The sequence below is a fragment of the Plectropomus leopardus genome, chromosome 20 (genome assembly GCF_008729295.1).
Source record: "Plectropomus leopardus isolate mb chromosome 20, YSFRI_Pleo_2.0, whole genome shotgun sequence".
NCBI lineage: Eukaryota > Metazoa > Chordata > Actinopteri > Perciformes > Serranidae > Plectropomus > Plectropomus leopardus.
The window spans coordinates 15,359,250-15,380,691 of NC_056482.1; the positions used below are offsets into that span (position 1 = coordinate 15,359,250).

At 37.3% G+C, this 21,442-nt stretch overlaps 2 protein-coding genes and 1 long non-coding RNA gene across 3 annotated transcripts; 2 read left to right on the forward strand and 1 right to left on the reverse strand.

The window, feature by feature from the left end:
- Nucleotides 1-1,536: 1,536 nt before the first annotated feature.
- Nucleotides 1,537-10,555, forward strand: mat2aa (methionine adenosyltransferase II, alpha a). Its single transcript, XM_042509115.1, has 9 exons — nucleotides 1,537-1,843; nucleotides 4,115-4,192; nucleotides 4,521-4,643; nucleotides 5,322-5,434; nucleotides 5,573-5,716; nucleotides 6,320-6,538; nucleotides 6,796-6,978; nucleotides 7,977-8,110; nucleotides 8,229-10,555. The coding sequence occupies exons 1-9, from the start codon at nucleotides 1,750-1,752 to the stop codon at nucleotides 8,329-8,331; spliced, it is 1,191 nt and encodes a 396-aa protein (XP_042365049.1). The 5' UTR covers nucleotides 1,537-1,749; the 3' UTR covers nucleotides 8,332-10,555.
- Nucleotides 10,556-11,727: 1,172 nt separating this feature from the next.
- Nucleotides 11,728-19,543, reverse strand: LOC121959418 (prosaposin-like). Its single transcript, XM_042508690.1, has 10 exons — nucleotides 19,324-19,543; nucleotides 19,152-19,210; nucleotides 16,657-16,731; nucleotides 13,813-13,941; nucleotides 13,593-13,706; nucleotides 13,415-13,495; nucleotides 13,085-13,268; nucleotides 12,840-12,898; nucleotides 12,693-12,752; nucleotides 11,728-12,603 (listed from the first exon to the last, which is right to left on the reverse strand). The coding sequence occupies exons 1-9, from the start codon at nucleotides 19,373-19,375 to the stop codon at nucleotides 12,702-12,704; spliced, it is 804 nt and encodes a 267-aa protein (XP_042364624.1). The 5' UTR covers nucleotides 19,376-19,543; the 3' UTR covers nucleotides 11,728-12,603; nucleotides 12,693-12,701.
- LOC121959419 lies at nucleotides 14,888-17,734 on the forward strand. Its single transcript, XR_006106907.1, has 3 exons — nucleotides 14,888-15,080; nucleotides 16,199-16,252; nucleotides 17,641-17,734. It is a non-coding gene; the product is annotated as an uncharacterized LOC121959419 (long non-coding RNA).
- Nucleotides 19,544-21,442: the final 1,899 nt, after the last annotated feature.

The window sequence follows — 21,442 nt, forward strand, 5'->3', positions numbered from 1 at the left end:
CTATTAGAATATTTCTTGAGTAAAAACCTTAAAGTATCTGATATTTACTGTACTTAAGTGTCAGAAGTAATTGTATTACATTAAATGTGATTAAGCATTGTAGGTGAACCTTCATGTAATTGTTGGTATTTCTTTCTTAACATGTTCACCACCTCAAAAGGGGAGCATGTATTACACCTGATGAAAAACAAGGTCTTCATCACAACTTAAATGATAAAAAGAAAATCCTCCCATTTTATTTTGTAGTAACAAAGTAGCAAAAATGCTTAGTACATAGAAATACATAGATACTGGAGTAAAACTGGAGTAAAATACTTTTACTCTGTTAGATTTCTATGTAGAAATGTAGAAATACCAGCATTTACCTCTACTAAAAGTATAAATTTTATGAAAGAGATTTTGTTTAGTAAAAGTGAAATTTGACAGAAATATAAAAACCACATAAAGTACAGTAAACTCCCAAAAAATATTTAGTATTGAAACAAAGTATTACTTCACATTATATCACACCACTGGCTAAAACAAGGAAAACACAGCTGAACAAGGAAAGTATAATTATTTGACAATGTACACATATAAATGTGCATAAAAAAAGGATTTTAAAATTTCCCTAGATAACAATTAAGTTTGTAAAACAGTAGGACAATGGTGAAGTGTGCAAATGGTACTGGAATAAATATTTTATAATTATTTTAACAGGTTGCTTTATACAGAATCAGAATCAGAAATACTTAATTAATCCCTGGGTGGAAACTGTGGTTCGTCACAGTCACTCTGATGACACACATAAAGAATTATATTAAGTAGAAATAAGTACCAGCACACAGTATGTAAAAATATAAAATAGACAAAATAATAATAAAAACAAATAGCACCAATGTGTGAATTTTAAAAAAGTATAAATATGTTAATTGTGCTGAGTGTGTAAGGTATATAAAATAAAAATATAAAATACAAAAACAAATACAGTAATAAGAAAAAAAAAATAGCACTAGTATGTGGATGTTTAAAATGAGAAATATAAATAGTGTGCTGTATGTGTAAAAATAGAAATAGAAATAGAGTACTAATGACGAAAGAAATAGCACTATTATGTGAATATTTAAAATTAAAATGTGTATAATGTGCTGAGTGTAGGAAGTATGACAAAATGAAAATAGAAATACAGCAATAATAAGAAAAAATGCACCACTATGTGAATATTTAAAATTATAAACATGTATATAGTGTTGGGTGTGTAAAAATGTGTAAAAATATAAAACTATGTTCCTTGTGCTACAATGCAGTGTATAAAACCAGTATATAAAGTTAGAAATACATCATAGGCTGACATAAGTCAACATTAAGTTGGTATTGCATCACTTTAGTTGCCACAAGCCAAAAAAGGTTGATAAGTCCTTCTAAGTAAATACAACATGTAGCAACTGTTAAGGTGGTAGCCTGAAGTTATTCGAGGCCTCATTGTTTATAATTAGAGCACGCCCATTGCACCACGTGCTCTGTGCTCAACAACAACATTGGCTGAAGAGAAATCACTTGAAGGATCCGAGGAAGTCGTTTAGTCAGATAAATACAGCCGTCTACACCACGCTGTACTCCATCCAGTGAGCTGAAACTTAAAGCAGCGTGGTCACTCATTGTGTGTGAGCTGAAGACCCCGGTGAAGACTGTAGAAACCCGTCCGACTTCTCCAAACTGCAGTATCTGACCGGCTAGCTTGTTAGCTAACAGCGTGTTTATAGGTTCAAAATGAACGGCCATCAGAACGGTTTCCATAACAACTCCTTCATTGATGAAGACTGCTTCCTCTTCACTTCTGAGTCAGTCGGAGAGGGACACCCTGGTGAGTTTTTAATGTATAACTACCTGTCTGTGAGTGTTATAATTAGCCTCTTGAACAAGGTCATGTTGCTTTTTGGTGTTAGCTCAGCGTGTTGTTGTGTGTCAGCTGTCCACTAAGTACATCCTCTCTGTAACTACCTCCGCCAACGCTCTTAAAAAGTGCCTCCACCTGGTGTAAAAGTGGCCTACCTACATGTTATTCAGAGAAACATTTCTAAAGCAACACAAACTATTAACATGCTGGAAAAAAATAATAGTTTAGGAAGTTAAATTGGACCGTCGTGGCTAAATGCTAAGAACACGGTGGCTAACTGTTAAGCTAACACGGTAGTAAGGACTGCTGGTGCCTGTCACTCACATGTAGCCCCACGCTGCTTTCACACATGAATTTACAACAAGGGGGGATGTATTTCTGTCTACAAAAGCTAACAGCATGGACCCATAGATACAGCTTTTTGTATTTGGCTTTAACTTTTAATTCAGACAGGATAGCTAGCTACCATACGGCGCTGCATCATTACAGTAACACCTAAGTGGATGTTACATGTGCTCTGTAAATGTTTTATTTTGGCAGTCCCTCAGACTGTATTACATAAATTTGCAGTAATTCTTTATAACACTGTCTTAACTGTACAATAATTGGTGCAGTGATTAAGATACAGAAATACTCAGTTATTATTTAATTATTTAACTGCAATATTTTTCCCACTCTTGATTGTGTATTTAATATACGATGCTCATATTTTACATATTTCTAATCCTTATTTCTACTCATGTACATATTGTGATGTACATGAGTAGCATTTTACACATTCTTTGTTTCTAACTTCTAACATTGTAATGTAGCATACGGCACATAGTTTTATGTTTTTTACATACTTTGCACATTGTGCATATTTATATATTTAAGTATTTCGCACATTAGTGTATATTGCACATATATTATTTATTATTAATTCATACTTAATACATCATACTAGTTAGTTCTACTTGCATAATTCTCTACAATTTACATCAGAACGAACAACGTATCACAATCTCCCCCTGGATCAATAACGTATTTCTGATTCTGATCAATGTTGCCTACATTAAGCTGACCAGCGGTTGCTGTCAAATAGTCAAATCCATATGCTTCAGTGTGCGTTTATAAGTGAGTAATAAGTATTTTGATGTACAGTTTTCTATAGGTCCAGGTCCAGGGTTAGAGTGTCACAGATTGTAAGCTTAAAAACAACACTTTAAAATAGAAAATACCAATTGTATGTAATATACATTCAGCTGCCAGTTAAGCTACACCTTGATGCAAAGGAATACAATCCACCAGGACAACAACCCTTCAGTAAATTGTACTGTCATACGATGTTTAGTCCTTGTTTAAGCTGTATTTGTTATAACACATTTCTGCCTTGAAAATGTCCTAAACAACTCTAACAATTTTTCACAATAAGTTTTTTAATTTACCAATACTAGAGGAGTATTATCACATATCATAAACCTTTAAATATGTCTGCAGTACCGGATGTGCAATAGGTTATGACATTCATCAAGAGATCCTCTCTAAAATGGTTTCAATAAAAACGTAAGATTATAACCTTCATGACAGTACAATTTATTACAGAGCTGTTGTAATAGATTGCTAGTTTTACTAGTTTTAGCTATCTTTAAGTGTACCTAATAAACTGACAACTGAGCATACATCTATAACATACAACATTTTTAATTGCAGAACGTTTCTGCAGCTTATTGTTCAATATGCTGCAGTTTTCAATCTTACATTGGGGCAGTGGGGGCAGCTTCATTGTAACAGATAATAGGCTTACCAGCAGTCCTAAATATAGGTACTGCAGGGGCTGCTGCTCAGCCGTGGGTGTAACACAGTCACATACACATACGTTATAATTGCAGGACAATAGAAGCACCTACAGAGAACTCTACTATGCTTCAAAGTGTCCCTTTACTTTTGCGCTGCTTTGACAGAAAGCAAATTACACATTTATTTCCAAACAGTTTGAGTTATCCATTAAATTTGTTTAATCTCTGTTTTTATCAACTTAAAACTCCTTAGCTAAGGGTGTAAAGTAATTCAATATGTTTTTGTTTTTATGGAATGAAATGTAACTTAGTGGATATTTTGCCATATGTAATCACATAATATAAAAACACACTCCAAGTCTTTCACGGTGTGTGCATATTAACCAATAATGAAAACTGAGGCATTGCCATGAATCTTTTTCATATGAGTTCTTAAAAATATTTATGCTTTATTCCACAGATAAGATTTGTGACCAGATCAGTGACGCTGTGTTGGATGCACACCTCAAACAAGACCCTAATGCCAAAGTAGCATGCGGTAAGTCTTTGGAGCGTGATTTTTACTTTTTGCATCTTTTGGACGTGCTATTGAGAATTTATTTCTGATGTTTCCCGCGAGTAAAAGCCCAGGGAGGAATGCAGTTGATGAAAGCTTAAAAATTGCTCTTCCTCAAAGGACTGGATGTTTAAATACATTTACTCTTTGTATGTGGAATTAACCTCAACCTCAGGCTATTTACCACTGTAGACTTCAGCAACTTTCCTAGCGGCTATGACAACCATCACCTACTTTCTCTTTAAGATAGTCTCTAAGATACACTTAGTCTTACTCTCATCCCTCACACTGCATGTCATTGTGTCCTCAGAGACTGCTGCTAAGACGGGGATGATCCTGTTGGCAGGGGAGATCACCTCCACGGCCAACGTTGACTATCAAAAGATTGTCAGAGACGCAATCAAACACATAGGCTATGACGACTCCTCCAAAGGTACAGTGATGAAAGCTGGTTGCTGTGTGAGTGCAGTTCAGTTTGACATTTGTGCAGCTAAACTTTCTTCTTCAGTAAAAATATCAGCAAGGATTATTAAGATTCACAAATCAGATTGCATCAGCTCAGTATTGCATCAGTATTGTCAGAATATCCAATGTGAATTTCACCATATAGTCAACTCAAATGATCCCACCCTCAGAAAAAAAAAAGAGTAAAAGTTGATAGCCAGAAACCAGTTAGGTTACATGTTTGGGAGGTCTTTGTTTACCCTGTTTGCTGCCTTGACATGTCAGGAGATGCCCTCAGCTATTAAACTTAAGTCGGCTGGATAATTTAAACCTGGCATTGCACTATTGCTATTAAGATGAATCTATGTTAAAGACACTTGTATTGAACAATTTATTTAAAAGAACAGGGCGTTTCAGGTTATGGCCTTTATCAGGGTCATCATCATGAGTTTCTACGCCTTTGATTTACCGCCCCTCCTATTCATGCACCTTGGAAGTAGGCGAAGTTGCTCCAAAATCCCTCACCCTGATTCACGAATCTATGGATTCACACACAGTGACAGAGATTTAGTTGACATATAGAACTGAAGGAGAATTTTTAGATGAAGGAGGCTTGGTGATTATTGATATGTGAAAATGTTTAATGAGGCTCACTTTTTTTCTACAGGCTTTGACTACAAAACCTGCAATGTGCTGGTGGCTTTGGAGCAGCAGTCCCCCGACATTGCTCAGGGAGTTCACCTGGATCGAAAAGAAGAGGACGTAGGAGCCGGCGACCAGGTCAGAGTCTCCATACATTTATGTTTTTGTTTGATCCACAGCTGAGTAACTGCAGCTGGAAATATGGTGGTAACTACGGTCGTGATGCTATTTTGACTCTCCTATTCATGCTGTGATTTGTGAATGCCCCTCTCACAGGGTCTGATGTTTGGATATGCCACTGATGAGACTGAGGAGTGCATGCCGCTCACTATTGTCCTGGCTCACAAGCTCAATGCCAAGATGGCTGAATTGCGCCGAAATGGAACTCTGCCGTGGCTGCGACCCGATTCCAAAACTCAGGTAGGACAAGGAAACAGTTCCTCCACTTCACTTTTTCAGTCCATCTGTATTACTTATGAACAAAAAACCCCACTGAAAACAGTTTTTTTTAACCTCCAGGAATATTTGATTTTTATGTGCTTTCTTTCCTAATGTACGTTGTTAAAGACGGTGTGTAGACATACTGCTGCTGCTGTAGATGAGCTGCACCAATGATTATTTTCATTTTGTTTATTTTTAAGTTTATTGTGTAGTTTATAAGATGTCAGAAAATGGTAAATGCTATTTTGTTCTCAGCGCCCAGAGCAATGTCTTGAATATGCCTTTATTTGTCGACTCAAAGTCAAAGTCAGATGGAGGCAATCACATTCTCACATCCTAAATGTCCCCAAGCTAAAGGCTTGGGGACATTTTTGAATCGCTTTGAGCAAAACTACTGATAATTCAAATTGCATATTTACTAAAGGCAAATGTTTGTTTCTACAAGCTGTTTTGCATGTATTTGTGAATATGTAGAAGGCTCTTAACCCCTAGAGATAAAACAAATTTAAAGAGTGACATATAGTTTCATGCTGTTTACTTTTTAAATATTTATTTTCCATTGTGCAATGTTTCATTTTTCAGGTGACTGTTCAGTACAGACAGGATCGAGGCGCCATGGTGCCATTGCGTGTCCACACCATTGTGGTGTCCGTGCAGCATGATGAGCATATAACTCTGGAGGAGATGCGCAAATGTCTGAAGGAGCAGGTGGTGAAATCAGTGGTTCCCAGTAGCTACCTGGACGACGAGACCGTGTACCACCTGCAGCCCAGTGGACGCTTTGTCATCGGCGGACCACAGGTGAGACAAAAATGACTTTAAACTGTTTACTTTGTTTGTTTTCCTGCACTTTCACAACAAAAGAATGAATGACATTTAAGATATTTGGATTTCAGTGAATATATGTTTTGACCTTATTCCAAGTCTAGAGGTCTTGTAACTACATTGTGGTTCATCCCTCCAAGAAAACAATATTGAAATAGCTGTTCCTTTATGCTACAGTCAAAAGGAACAAAATTGTGCAAAAAACCCTGAAATTCCTGTGTTTCCTCTGTCAGGGTGATGCTGGTCTGACTGGGCGTAAGATCATTGTCGATACTTATGGGGGCTGGGGCGCCCATGGTGGCGGAGCCTTTTCTGGCAAGGACTACACAAAGGTGGATCGCTCTGCTGCCTACGCTGCCCGCTGGGTGGCCAAATCTCTGGTGAAAGCTGGGCTCTGCAGGCGTGTGTTGGTTCAGGTGAGTGTGCAATGTATCATAGTGTTAGGAGTGATAACTTGACCCAAATCTGAATATTATAGTATCAAAGACAGCCAGAAGCTTTGCATTTTTTCATTATTTCAGACATTACCATCTGTGTAGAAAGTTGTCAGTTTGCCTCTATAACCCAACTGATCCTGGATTTTTAAGTCTTAAATCAATATTTGAGAGTTTAAAAACATCCAATAACAATAATTCAGCCAATACACTTTTCTTTTTTTACATAAACACAAATTGCATAAATGTTATAAGAATACCATTCATTGTAATATGTAGTTGCCATATTGATGTAGGAATGACAACACATAAAGAAACCATACTGAGTTAATGTTATTACTGTACTGTATTCCTGCTGAGTGTAGGGTATGGCTCCAAGAGACTTTTTTCCTTTTAAAGATATTTTTTGGCTTTCGATTTATTAGAGATAGGACAGCTGTAGCATGAAATGGGGAGAGAGAAAGTAGATGACGTGCAGCAAAGTGCCGAGGCTGGAATTGAACCTGCGGCTGCTGTGGCGAGGACACAGCTTCTGTACATGGGACAACTGCTCTACCAACTGTGCTACTGGGCACCCCAAACTTTTTTCCTTTCAAGTCCAGACAGAGTACATATGATTACCAAAATGTATTCATCTACGTGAAATTTAAACAAAGGGGTCTTTAACTTTAAAAAAAAAAGTCAGGGGACACTTAAAAGCCAATTTCACATACCCAGTCACAAGACTCATGAGCTTACAATTTTTGCCACTTATGATGCATTTGCCAAGTTTCATAATTTTTGAGGATCTCAAGCACCTCCAAAATGCGTGTGAATGATACAAAATCTGAAATAATAATACATAATTCCTTACAATCCATAGAGTCCTCGCACTGTTTGGTGCTCAGGCCCTAAAAATTTGCTGACTGTAGTCTATTTTTTAAATTGTGTTTCCTGTCGCAGCAAAATTTTCGTGTCTGCTTAACTTTTAACTGTTCTAGGTATCCTATGCTATTGGAATTGCGCATCCACTCTCTATCTCCATCTTCCACTACGGGACCTCTGCGAAGAGCGAGAAGGAGCTGCTGGAAATTGTGAAGAAGAACTTTGACCTCCGTCCAGGAGTTATCGTGAGGTATCCTGCGGTCTCTGATTTCATATTTTAGCCATCAAACGTGCAGTCAAGAGCCCCATCATTAACATTTTACACATACTCGGGATGTCTATAAATCATTATTTTGTTTCTGTCTCAGGGATCTTGACCTGAAGAGGCCCATCTACCAGCAGACAGCAGCTTATGGTCACTTTGGTCGTGACATCTTCCCATGGGAGGTGCCCAAAGTGCTGAAACACTGAACCCCCTTTAACCCCTTCCTCTTATCTTCAGGCGGGCCTTAGGTGTACTACAGATGAACCTTTGTGTCTGTCTACCTCCCTCCTTTCTCCTCCACCTTTCCCTCTTCCTCCTCACACGCACAGCCACATAAACACAGCCTCTACTTCATGAAAAGATGCCCATTCTCCACTTGTTAATATTGCACACATCTCTATGAGATAATAGTAATTCAGATGCAGATATTAAGTTGAACAAACACGTTGGGTAAATTGTGCACACAGATTTGAGCTGTCGACTAATATATTCTGTGCAGTCTATATTTAAAACCATATTTATAGCAAGTATCCATAACTATGTGGGTATTTACAGTTTTTTTTTTTAGAGGTTTCTGGTATTCCTCAGCTTTTAAATTCAGAATCTCACTGCAGTTTCTTTGAAGTGATCAGTGGTTGGTATCCTTTACTTTTATGGCAACATGTCATTTCCAATTTCGCAGTTAAGCATTACAAAAACATCAGCTCTGTTCCCCTCACACCCTCCTGTTTTTGACATTTTGGTGGCACAAATAGGGTTGAACAATCTCTTTATTTTCTGATGTGTGTTGTCCCTTCAGGCCATTTATATTCTGACGTTTTACAGAGAAGTCAGAAGCTGCTAATGACCTTGTGGTTATGTTGGGCTGCACCGTGAAGTCGCTCCATTTTTTTGTAATTTATTTTGTCGGTTTAAGTATCATGTGAATGTTCCAAATGATGTGTCAACTGGCCAAGATAAAGTCAAGGTTCAGTACTCATCCCTCCTGACAGTGACTCTGGGTGTAGCTACAGAGAAACCCAGCTCTGTCGCCTCTTGGGAGGGGTTGCCTTCATCCCATGGCGACATTGTACTTGAAATAATATGTAGAACTAGATTACTGTGGGACCTAACAGTGTGACTAGCAAGGAAGGACAACTGAGTCATGTGTGCCACAAGTTTTTGTATCTAAACACTGTTTTCCACTCAATCGCACATGTTAAGGGTCCTGAAACCTTCAGTCTCACCTGCGCACAATGTGAAGAGCAGAGCCACAGACAGACTAAGAGATAAGAGGCTGCACACAGTCAGCTTAGTGAATGTAAGACATAGTATTACTACTCTCAGCAGAGTTAGTTTTGCACACATGAGGACCTGGGATCAGAATATGTTGCACAGCACATTGCTTCTTAGTTATTAAAAGTGGAAAAGGCCTCTATGTCTGATGTTATTTGTGCAGTGGTTCAAAAATGAATGCTGAGCTTGCAGCTGAAGCTCAATTTATTTATTTACTTGCTTAGAAAAAAACATTCTTTAAACCGTACTCTGTGGGTCGTGGATGGCACAAGTCTGAATAATCCCGATTAGCACAATTGAAACAGTCTTTGTTTGTCAAGGTTGCCCTCCCTCCTTGTTCTTTTAAAGACTATTTTGTTGAGAATTTAGTGAGGAAATGCCAATAAAGATCTGTGCCAGAGACCCTGGCCAGATGTGATCCCAATGAATACACAGCATATGCCTTTGGATGCTTCCCCAGTTGCCCTTCTCTTAGTTAAAGCCAGCTGTGAGCCTGAGTGTGGTTGATATTAAATCACTAAAGGTGGTGCTTGGTGTGAGCTGTGTGTGCAGTTAGTGTAAGAGTGTCCTCATTGTGTCACTAGGTGGCGCTGTGTCCATATATATACTACTAAAGTAAGGATTTTTTGTCTGCTCTGATGGCACTACATTTGGGCTTAGTTTGGCTCCTCTGCCACCACCTTGTGGCTCTTTGAGTGTACTGCAGAGAAACCTCAGGCGTGTTACTGAGAGCGTTTTAGATTGTCTGTGTGATCATCCACTGAAAGTACTCGACCCAAAGATGTTTTACAATATGTTTGCATCCTTCAGCTCCTCCACAGATGAGACAAATGATTGGTTGGTGTTGTACAGAGAAACCAGCCTGTTTACACTGTCTCCTGTGTGGGGGCCGTGAAGGAGCGTTTATTTCTATGTTAAATCATTTCTTAAATGATGAGAAGTTAGTCTGTAAGTGTGGTTGCTGAATGTGTAAAAGTGCCTTTTCTCATTTTCTGCAATGTCCCCATCCCCAAATATCTGACTCCTTACCCTTTGAATCCACCCCCAACCCTGAGGTTGTAAAATCTCCCTCTTCAATAATTCATGCTGAGGAGACTGATTTGTTGATTTTCTCTTTCAAACCCTTCAAATAAACTGCACTATTCCTTGTGCTAATTGGCTGTGCTTTTGGCTGTTTATTTGCTATCATAAAGCAGATTTGTGATTCCATGTGAAGGTCATATGGTACATTGAATGCAGTGTTATGACCATTAATAATTAGTTGAAATAAGAACTTGTACATGGAGGTTCTTACCAACAAAAAATGACAACATGATATTGATTGAAATAGAAATGGTAAAACGTGAAAGCAGAAGTATGTATCGCTATAAAGAGTCTGTAAAGATCATCACCTTTTCTGGCAAAATAGAGTTCTTGGAGTTAATACCATGATGATTTATTTCCTGGCTTTGATATGTCTGCTGTGTTAGTTAACGGCAGCAATATTGCTTTACATACCATTACAATCAGTAATTCTTTGTATGAAAGCACATTCACTTCACTTTTAGTCTGCAGATAGAACCTGCAAAACCTGTGAAGGTTCAGTTTCAGAAGATGCTACCACTAAAGTTTGACTATAAAAGTCTTGCATGCGACATTGAGAGCATTGATATAGCAAGCAGCTATTTCCTTTTTAAAGATATAGTAGAATAATGGCGTCCAGAGCAGAGAATGAAGTCATGCTGCCTATGTCTGTGTTGTAATCTGAGCCTGTCTGCATTGTTGTGATAAACTGGTCCAACTGCGTGTGTGTTAGTGCATGTGTGTGTATCCCACTGGCTGATTTATTGCTGCCACTTTTAACTTTGCTCATACAGCCTTTAAAACTGATCTTCGGTGGTGGTAGCAGGAACATAGCACCCACCCTCCAGTTCCTCTCTGGTTAACACTGTTAGCTCTATTAGCACTGTTTCCATTGTTTAGCGCAGGTTATGGAGTTAGCACCATTAGTTGTCTGCTTAGCCACCTTCATGTTGAGAACCATGTCTGGACAACTCATACTCTCTGAATTTTGCAGAGGTCCTTTAACTTGGCGTCTCTTTTGGGATGTTGAACTGTGATTAGATCTGCACCCAAAGTACAGATTGAAATGGTATAGGCATGGCAGACGTATTGTTATGTCTAGGCGGGATTCTGACTTTGAGGCGTTCACTCATAATCTGGCAGATGGTAGCTTCGCTCCATTGGCTCCTCAACCAGAGACTCAATAAGACACACACATCCTGTAGTGGCTGCTGGATCCAAGATAAACCAAAATGTGAAAAGAAAGAGCACCGCGTACCAGGGAGTTCCCCTTAAAGGATTTTATTCTGCGAAATAAGTGACGTTTCGAGCCAAAGCGCTCTTCCTCAGTCTTATAAGCTTTCTAATGAGTTGCCATCTGAAATACATGTCAATAATCACGTGACTCAAAAACAGCTGAGGCTTCCTCAACTTGCAGCTCCTCTCATGCTGAGCAGGATTACTATTGCAACAAAACATTGTCAGTAGGGTAAAACTAACCTGTCTCATGATGATTTAAATCCAGCTCACATTCCCTATTGGTGGGTGAACAGTCCAACACTTGGTAAATTCTGCTTCACAATGACAGGAGGAGCTGACATAGAAGGATCAAATTATTACATTTTATACTCTAGATAATTATGAAAACTTTAAAACGCTCTATTAATGGTAGAGGAGAGGTCAGATCCAGTTTTGTTTATTTAACTACATTTATTCAGATAATTCTCCTGGATTCAGGATAAAGCCAGTTAACAATATATGTAAAGAGTTTAGTACATTCCAAAAAAAGAGGGTAAAAATAGAAAATTCTTATCTAGTATACAGAATATTTGTGAAAACATTTCCTTTTGTTCTAATTCAACTTTCTGATCCTGCAGTGCAGCGTTCCTATCTGCTCCACATCCTTTTAATCCTTAAATTCAAATAATCTTTTTGTACGTGATAGTTTGTCAACCTAAATCCTGGTTTCCCTCACTCAATGCAGACAGTATATACAATGCAAAATCAAAAAAATGCATTCAGATATCAAATCAGTATGTGAAAGAAATGCTATCAGTCAGAATGCCACAGCTGTCAAGCAGTTAAGAAATATTTGCAGTTTGATGTTGAAAGATCTGGGTTGTCCATGGGGGCACCGACATGGACTCATATTTCGTCCCACCCTGAAATGAGAAATTTAGAGATATTTTACCTGGTGATGAGTGGTTTATTTTTGATAACTGATTTAAAATAGTCATAAAATTCTACTTACTTTAACCCTTTAAAGCGTGCTGATAGGCTTCCAGGCATATTTCTGACAGTAAAACAAAGTCTGCAAAGAGAGAACAAAGTATAAATGTGATCACTGCTGAGCATTCAGAAGCGAAACAAACTTAAAGCTCGATAGCTGTTTACTTACTCCACATCTGAGGGCAGTCTTCATGTCCTGGCACCTGTATGCTGCCAGTGTGCATGGATCTGAGAGTGAAAAGAAAAATAGGACATTTTAACTGATTTGTGGATAAATAGAAAATCAACTCATATTGATAATTGATCATTTGCTATCAAGTAAATATTTGCTGCTTCAAACTTAGTGAGAATTCTCACCATGGCCATTTTTAATTGTCAAACAGGTTTAACTATCATAAAGAGAAGCAGACTGACCTAAGACAGGAGCCTCCTGCCCTTTACACATGCCGATGAGGGAGCAGATGGACTGAGGGGTGGCGTACGCCATGATGGCATCCAACACCGTCTTGGTAAACTTGTCAATGACAGCCTCACACTTGTCTCGGTAAGAAGAGGGCAAAATCTGGCAAATCTCCTTCAGCAGCTCGATCACAGCATCCTGCAAGAGAGAGGATGGTGTTGCCCAAAAGTCGTCAGTGCTGTCTCAAGGCATTTAGGTATCTACATCCACATGTGCCTGTGCAGAACAAAGAGATATTGTGTTCATGTGCACGTGTGTTCCTCCGCTGCAGGAGAGTGATTCACCTCAGTCCCTTCTTTAGGCAGCAAGTCCTCCAAAGTCTTGATGAGAAAAATACAGAAGGTGCATTCTTTTGTGGGTATTACCTATTAACACAAACAGCAAAAGGGAGTTAAACACAAGGAACCTTTCCACATATTATAATCTTTTTAAATGTGTCTGTCTATGTTGGATTTTACTGACATTTTCACTTGTCTCAGAAACCTGAAGGGCCTCTTTGACAAAATAGCGAAGCATTTTCCTCTGCTTATCACGGGAGCCACAGAGCCCGAGGATTTTGCAGACATCAGCTGGTTTCTACAGAGAAAGAGATGTGTTTGAACTTACCCCAACATTACTATTTTACACCTGATATTATACATACAAAACTCATCAAAGAGGATCAACGCAGCATGCAACTTACTGCAACACTGGCAATGAAGTTGATTGCCAATGGAAGCATCTTCTCCACCTCGTCTTTGCACATTTTGGCAGTAGTAGCCGGCCCAGGCAGGTGGTCGCACAGAATTTCAATGCCATCCATGATCTTTCTCTGAAATAAATAGCGGAATTAGGTATGTGGTCTTTAAACCTGGTCTCCGGGACAGTGGGCCTCTGATGGGCATAAATCTGAAATGACATGGAACAGTATTGCCTCTGCCAGCCACAATCAAATCATATTTATTTATTGATTCATTTGAAACAGGAACAGTATACAAACTGCACCAGATATAGCACAAAAAAAAGAAAAAATCAGAAATAATCATAATTTCATAACCACACCTGTGGGACAGACCAGTGCACAAACAGTAGAAGCGGCATTATGACAGGACTGTCTGTCTTAAAACCTCTTTTCTTTACAATCATTTTAAACTGAGTTAAACTAATACAATTCCTAACACTTGTGGGGCAATGATTCCATTGTTTTGATGCTTTTATTGAAGATGCAGTTTGAGCAAACTTTAAAAATCTCCCTTTGTTGATGATCTTGCTTGTCCGAATATTGTGTGACTTTGTTGACATTATTATTCATAACATACCAATTCGTTTTTGTAATTAAATGAATCATTTTTTCCCTCACTGGGTCAGTTTCATTGTTTGGGATATGGAATGTAGAAGCTGAAAAACATGAAAACACACAATAAAATAGTGAGAGAAAAACACAGATGTCACCTGTATAGCATTTTTGAGCAGGTGCAATGCAAAGCCAGTTGCATTTATGGCTGGTTAGTTTTACCTCTCACCTTGGAGTCAAAAATCTGCATTTCCTTCAAAAATGCTTAAATTAACACATAAATACTTAGTTTTTAATACTTAATTTTATAATGTATTAAACTAAATTATTCTTATGGCAAAAAAGTTTATTTTATTTTATTTTATCATTTTATCATTTTATCTATCATTTATTTATTTATTTATTTATTTATTTATTTATTTATTTATTTATTTATTTATTTATTTATTTATTTATTTATTGCAGTGAATGAAATTTCTTGTACTTTTTCCTGACAGTGAAGGTGTCACCAGGTCCCCCCCCCTCTCACCTGTCAGCCAATCACGTGCCTCGGAACAAACTCATCAACGGCTAGTTAGCCAGCAGGCTCGTAAGAAACGATTAAGAGAAAACTTTGTCTTTCTGCACGGAGTTGTATCTTTCTCCGATGAGCATTTTCAGAGTCACGAAGCTGCCAGGTAACTGAATTTAAAAGCAACCCTCTACCAGCTTTCGCCAAAATGCCAAATAAAAATCTAAAGCAAGAGAAGGTAAATAACGGGCTAGCTAGTTAGCATCTGTAAAGTTAGCCTTGTCAAGCTAGCTAAGGTAATGTCGAGGTGTTTTAGTTATTTTGTCAGTGTTGCGGCTGTAGCTGACAAAAGGCAGATGAAGTTGCGAGCTGAGTCGTAAATGGAGACATTGTGTAAAAAAAAATGACCTTTGAATAAGAGGCATTTTGACATAGATATGACTAATTCCATAAAAATACACTGCAGCCCTGCTACTATAAATAAACACACTCAATATGTGTTTAGTTTTGATAATTATTATTTCATCGTGTATTAGCTTCTTTGTGTATTTTTTTATATGATTATTTTATAATGTTTTATTTATAACTTTATTTGTTTAATTTGTGGTATCTAGCCATGTAAATGTGGCAGTTTCTTTGATGTGATGATGACCTTTAGGGATGGGAATCACCAGAGGCATACAATACAATATTATGATGCTTAAGTAGGTTAGCATACAATATTTTAGTTTTAAACATGTTGAGATATTAGTATTGTATTGGAATTTATTACAATAAGCTGTGATTTATTTCCTTTTTTCAGCTGAAAATTACATCCCCAAAGGAGCGTTTTATATAATGGGATAAAGTTTTCAGTTAATTCATCCTGCCTCAGTCATTTTTATGGCTGCAAAATGAATCTAGTGGACTGAAAAAGCAGTTGATTATATTATTTTAGAAGGCTACTAAAGCTTCATTTGTATTTGTAATATGAATAATTCATACAATAAAGAAATTGATACTAGGCATCCATGTAACATTGCCGCACAAAAATATCACAGTACTACGCCCTACAGATTTCTTTCCTCCACCTCTAATGACCTGTGATATCTAAGACATTTTTGCTGCCGCCACAGTAAAATAGAGCTGAATTATCGTTGTTTTATGATGTTTATCACAGAAGAGAGGAGAAGAAGAGAGGTTAAGGATACTAGTGAAATGTCCTTCTACATTAGAGTGTGATTCAAAATAGTTATTAGAAGTCATAGAAATTAACCAGTTCTACTTTTCTTTTTTTGGACTCAGATGGGACCCCCAAACAGACCACGAGACCAGAGGAAAGAGGATATTCTAGGTCAGGTGAGGAACAGAAACTGCTGAGGAAATTTCATTTCAACTTTCATTAGAAAACAGGAAGTAACTTTCAGTGTAGCACCACAAAGAAAAGGGGGCCTTTATTTTTTTTATTGTGCACATGTGAATTTTACTGCATGCGTGACTGATTACAAATGATTTGTATCTCTGAATGTGAAGAATGTGCTTCAGCTGATAAGAGAAGAAGTGGAATTCAGTGTTTTATTTTAATTTCTTTAGTTCAACGAAAACTATTCAACCACAGTTCTTAGCGAGCACTTGAGATCACACAGTGTGTATCTTAATCTTGACTCATGAATATGTACATACACAGTATCAGTAATGATATCAGTGAGCAAATATTAATCTTTGGAAAATATGTTTGCTGCTAAGTCGGCTATTGTACTCACCTGGAGGTCTGCATTGGAAAGCAGGTCAGCAAGGAGTTCAAATATTTGGGTGCAGTCCTGGCAGACGTCCCCAGTCTGAGAGTAAAGTCAAAGTCACATAAATGAAGGCTTAAAACTGAATTAATCACTTTCACGCACCAAATGCCTCATTCAACATTGTTGCATGCATGAGATTCACATGTGAGCGTTACTTCTTTTGGTCATTAATCTGTTATGTTTATTTTTCTCTCAAGCGTATTTCATGAGGAAGAAACTTGTTTGTTTTCCTGCATCAGTTCTGCAAAACGACAAAGGGAAACATCAGAAAAATGTTAAAGTCTTATTTAGCTAGTTATATTTTAGCCCTTTGAGACCTGAGCAATTTGGCTTGTTTTCTTTCAAAATCATGGGAAGAAGGCAATTGGCAACAAAAGAAGAAAGTACCTGAAAAATAGAAAGAAATAAGTAAAAAGTACAAGAAAATTACTTGAAAATTAATATAAAAAAGAAAAGAAAAATAAAGTAAAAAAGGCATACAAGGCTTGAAAAATTGCTTAAAAATTATAATAATTCTAATTCTGTAACATAATTTTAAAAATGTAATCATGATAATAATAAAATTAATTCCTAGCTTTTTTCCCCCCAAGACATTTTACCGTAGCCTTTTTTGAAAATAATTTTCTAAATCTACTAATTAATTGCAGTATGTGGAACAAGTTGCTCATTTCCTTTTTCCCCATATTTTTGAAAGAAATTGCACCAATTTCAATCAGGGTCAAAAGTTTAAATACTTTTGAATTGCATTTGAAAGTAGCACAAGAGAAAGAATGTCGCCAGGTTTCAAAGGGTTAAGTCAGTGGTTGTCTACCAGGGGTCCCCAGGAAATGGGGATTTGTTTATTTTTCACTATTTAATTCACTATAGAAATGAGCTCAGTGTGAGTAATGGTGCTTTTTATTATGCTAACGTTTGCTTCCTTGCATCCTCGCTCCTCCTGTGACCCAGAAATTGCTCCATCTCCACCTTAATGGAGAATCTTCCAATCCCTTAAATGCACCTCGAGAAGACAAGGAGAGAGGATGACTCTTGAGGAGTTTGAGCGAGGAAACACAGGTACTTCTATCGCCTCTCTTTCTTGAATCTCTCTCACATCCTTACTGGGAGTAGCTAAGACGACACCAAATCTTTTCAGATGGAGGTTGTGAATTGAATCCTTATTAAATCGGGGTCTGCTGCCTGTCATCTGTATCAGTTTAGGGGTCCATGACATGGAAAAGGTTGAGAATCACTGCTTTAAATCTTCTAGGGGTGGCAGTATGCTAAGAGACTTTATGATTGTGAAGAAATGCAAATCTCAGTTCTCTCTGGGGGAGGTAAACTCTATATCTTTACATTTGTGTCACTGCCTTTCATAATATTATGTACAGTTTCAGTAATTGCAGGGTTTCTTTTAAAGAGTGGAACAGTGGTGTTGAAGTGTCATATTTTCCTGTGGCGCCATCATTACAACTCCAAGATAGAAGTATCTGTGTACATTTACTAAAGTACAGCGCTCACATGAAATTTTACTTTCCTCGAGTATTTAGATTTCATGCTACTTTATTTTTCTGCTCCACTACAACTCAAAAAACAAATGCACTTTTGAGCCCACCGCCACATTTATTTGACAGATATAGTAACTAGTCTGAGTCACTTTGGAGATTACGATTTTGCTTGAAGAATATATAAATGATTCGTTTATAAAATACAATATATTATTTTAAACCAGTGGCGTCGAGCTGTTTGCTTGTGATCTGAAATTATAAAACTGTGTGTAGTTAGGGCCTCTTAAGATGTTTCAAATGTTTATAATTTGTTCCACCAAACACTTATTTTCTCTCTAAACTCCTGACATAGTTAAACTACCTAACTGTTAAATAGTTTAAACCAGCACAACTTCCACAACCTAAAATGCGAAAATGGTAATAGATGCATCAGCATTAACAGTCTAATAATGCCCTGTATGATAATATATCAATCACACTAGCAAACACGCACTTTTACTTTGATACATTAACTATGTTTTGCTGAAAATAGTTCTGAACCTACTTTTTCAGTGGGATTTTGAATTAAGGACTTTTACTTGTAATTGAGTATTTTCACTCTGCTGTACGGGTACTTAAAAATATCTAAATATTTCCCCCACCGCACTTAAGAGGTGTTAAATGCATTATAACGTACAATTTTAGCACACAATATACAAAATGCTTTCATAAACCATGTCTTTGATTTCATGTAAAAAACATTATTTTTTTATAATAACATGGATTTGTTTCTTGAGAGGTGTATTATATTATTATTTAGTACACCGCGTGTATATGTATATTTGTTATTCAATAGTAGGTTATTAGTAAGGTCTTAATGCGTTGGATATGTAACACACACACATCATATTGTCGATTAAAATCTGTTTTGTCATTAATGTTTTAAATATAAAATATAATTTTGTTAAAAGTATTTAAAAATCATAAACTTACTTCTCTCAGGGTGTCTGGAACATTTTGGAAAGCACCAACATTAAAAGCTGAAGTCAGAGCTGCAGAGGAAAATATTCATCATTAATCCTCACTGTAATCTGTCTCATCGCATGACTGTTTTTACTATTCACGTTGTAAATCATCGTCGGAGTACAATGAATTAAAATCTCACCACAGCCTCCAAGACAAATGAAGAGAAGCACAGCAGTCTTGAGCGGGGCCATCGTCTGTTATTTTCAGGCTTTTAGTTGAATGTCTTCCCTCCAGATGTCTGTAAAAGGAACTGTGAGTGCAGTTTATATCTGACAGTGCCCACCTGCTACCTACAGCCCCCACCAACCAGGGTTTAAGTGGGGAAAAAAGCACCTCGTGGTAGTTTGATCAAACTTGTTTTCAGCATAGCGGAACCAGTTCAAAAAAAAAAAAACATCTGATCCTCAATATGCTAATACTAGTAAAGTTTCATATCAAGTTTCTCACACCAAGGCGTGAAAACTTGCTAGTGTTTATTTAAAAACTCTGATGTGTTTGCAGAAGTGCTGAACATATTTTTAAAATGCACAGTGGCTGCATTTTGTCACCTGTAGTTTGGTGCATTCTGGTTGTGAATACTAAAATATATGCTGCAGTTTTGTTTGTCTAATATCAAATACTCTACTATAAATCTTCTAAAAGTCTATTTCAGCACAGTCAGTGTTGGTGTTACAGTCAGTGAAGCCTTGTGGTGATTAACAAAGTCTTGATGGTTTCTCCTAATGCTATTTAAAACTATAAATGACTATATGTACGCCATGTTGTGCCCGCGTTGATGCTAATTGTTGTTCCATTGACTGATTTTAATCTGTTTTTGTTGGAGAAAATCAAGCAAAATTTTTTGACCCCCTCCTCCCCGCAACAAAATGTTCCTTTTAACTTTCCAGAAATGGTGATAATTAGGACACAATCAAAACATCTAAGTCAGTCAGTATCATCTTTAATGTCAGCATCAGACCTCTTCTGAACTGATCTGTCACCTCCAGTCTTTTGTCGATGCTTTGATAACTTAAACTGTTCTCTTCTGGTTGTAAATTGTTCTTTAACGTTTATTTGTACATTTAAAGCCATACAATACATTGAGCCATACAATGAGTAGATGTGAAGCTTCGTGGTTTAAAGATTTCAGCTTGTTTTGTTCAAAAGCAATGTTTCTAGGAACTATTGATCTCCCCACTATCTTGTTGGCCATATCACTCTGGCGCCTTCTAGTGGTAGTTTCAAGTAAGACACAAAGGCAATACATGCAACTATCTTCCTGCCCCTCATCTGACCTGGGACTCTGAGATGACTAAACTGAAAGTATTTTTTTCCAGTAGCTGGGGTTGATGACCAAATAGCTGAATAACGAATGCAGAGCTGCAGGAGCTGCATGCTCTGGGTGAGAGGTATGGTGCACCCTGGACAGGTTAGCACACTTTCACTGACTGCAGATTTTCCAGCCTAAAGAGCTTGGCCATCATACTCAGATAGATTCCTATAATTTCAGTCTCAGTTCTTAACTAAGCTACTGCAGAGTTCAAGTCAATGGAAAAAAATATTGCATTAATGATGTGTCTTTTAAGGCTATTAATTAAGATAAAATATGTTTTTTTTCTAGCGAGCACTTTAGGTAGCACAGTTGTATTTTGATTTTGATTTATGGCCACAGATGTAAAGAGTCTAAATAATGTTATAACTAATCAAATAGTAATCCCCGGGAATGTTTAGTCCACTGTTGTACCCACCTGGATTTCTCCATTGGAAAGCCAGACAACAAGGATATCAGATATTTGCATGTAGGAATTACAGGTTCTGATCTCGTGTAAACCAACTTTCAGAAAAACATGATATTATTTTTGACCCAACGTGCACGCAGACTGATATTATTAAATTGGAAACAGTCAAGGTCTCCAACCCGTTCTGCCCTTGTGAAGGGTGTAAGGGAAAATTCTACTGGATCTGGCAACCTCTTATAGACAGCTTCCTCTCCTAACTAGCCTAGTTTAAATATAATTCACAAAAGCATGGTAAGCCTTTCTGACATCCTTTCAAACCCCCGGTCTGTAAAAAAAAAAAAAAAAAAAAAAAAATGTATTGTAAACTTGTTTGCAATGCTAAACATGAATGACAACTCGCCGTTTAGAGTATTTTTATTTTGTCGAACAATGCTTTTTATATTTTTGTATTTACTTTCACTCCTATACTATTTTCAGCTGTATGTTTAACTTTCAAAACCCCAATAAAAAGAGTCAAGGAAAAAAATGCTATAAAGTATA

Bases quoted from the DNA above. Each gene is read 5' to 3' on its own strand.
- LOC121959418 (XM_042508690.1), bottom strand. From the start codon at position 19,375: ATGGCCCCGCTCAAGACTGCTGTGCTTCTCTTCATTTGTCTTGGAGGC. The intron at 19,211-19,323 runs GTGAGATTTTAA...TTTCCTCTGCAG, and splicing joins CATTTGTCTTGGAGGCTGTG to CTCTGACTTCAGCTTTTAAT. The intron at 13,496-13,592 runs GTCAGTAAAATC...TTGTGTTAATAG, and splicing joins TTTCTGAGACAAGTGAAAAT to GTAATACCCACAAAAGAATG.
- mat2aa (XM_042509115.1), top strand. From the start codon at position 1,750: ATGAACGGCCATCAGAACGGTTTCCATAACAACTCCTTCATTGATGAA. The intron at 1,844-4,114 runs GTGAGTTTTTAA...TTTATTCCACAG, and splicing joins AGTCGGAGAGGGACACCCTG to ATAAGATTTGTGACCAGATC. The intron at 5,717-6,319 runs GTAGGACAAGGA...TTCATTTTTCAG, and splicing joins GACCCGATTCCAAAACTCAG to GTGACTGTTCAGTACAGACA.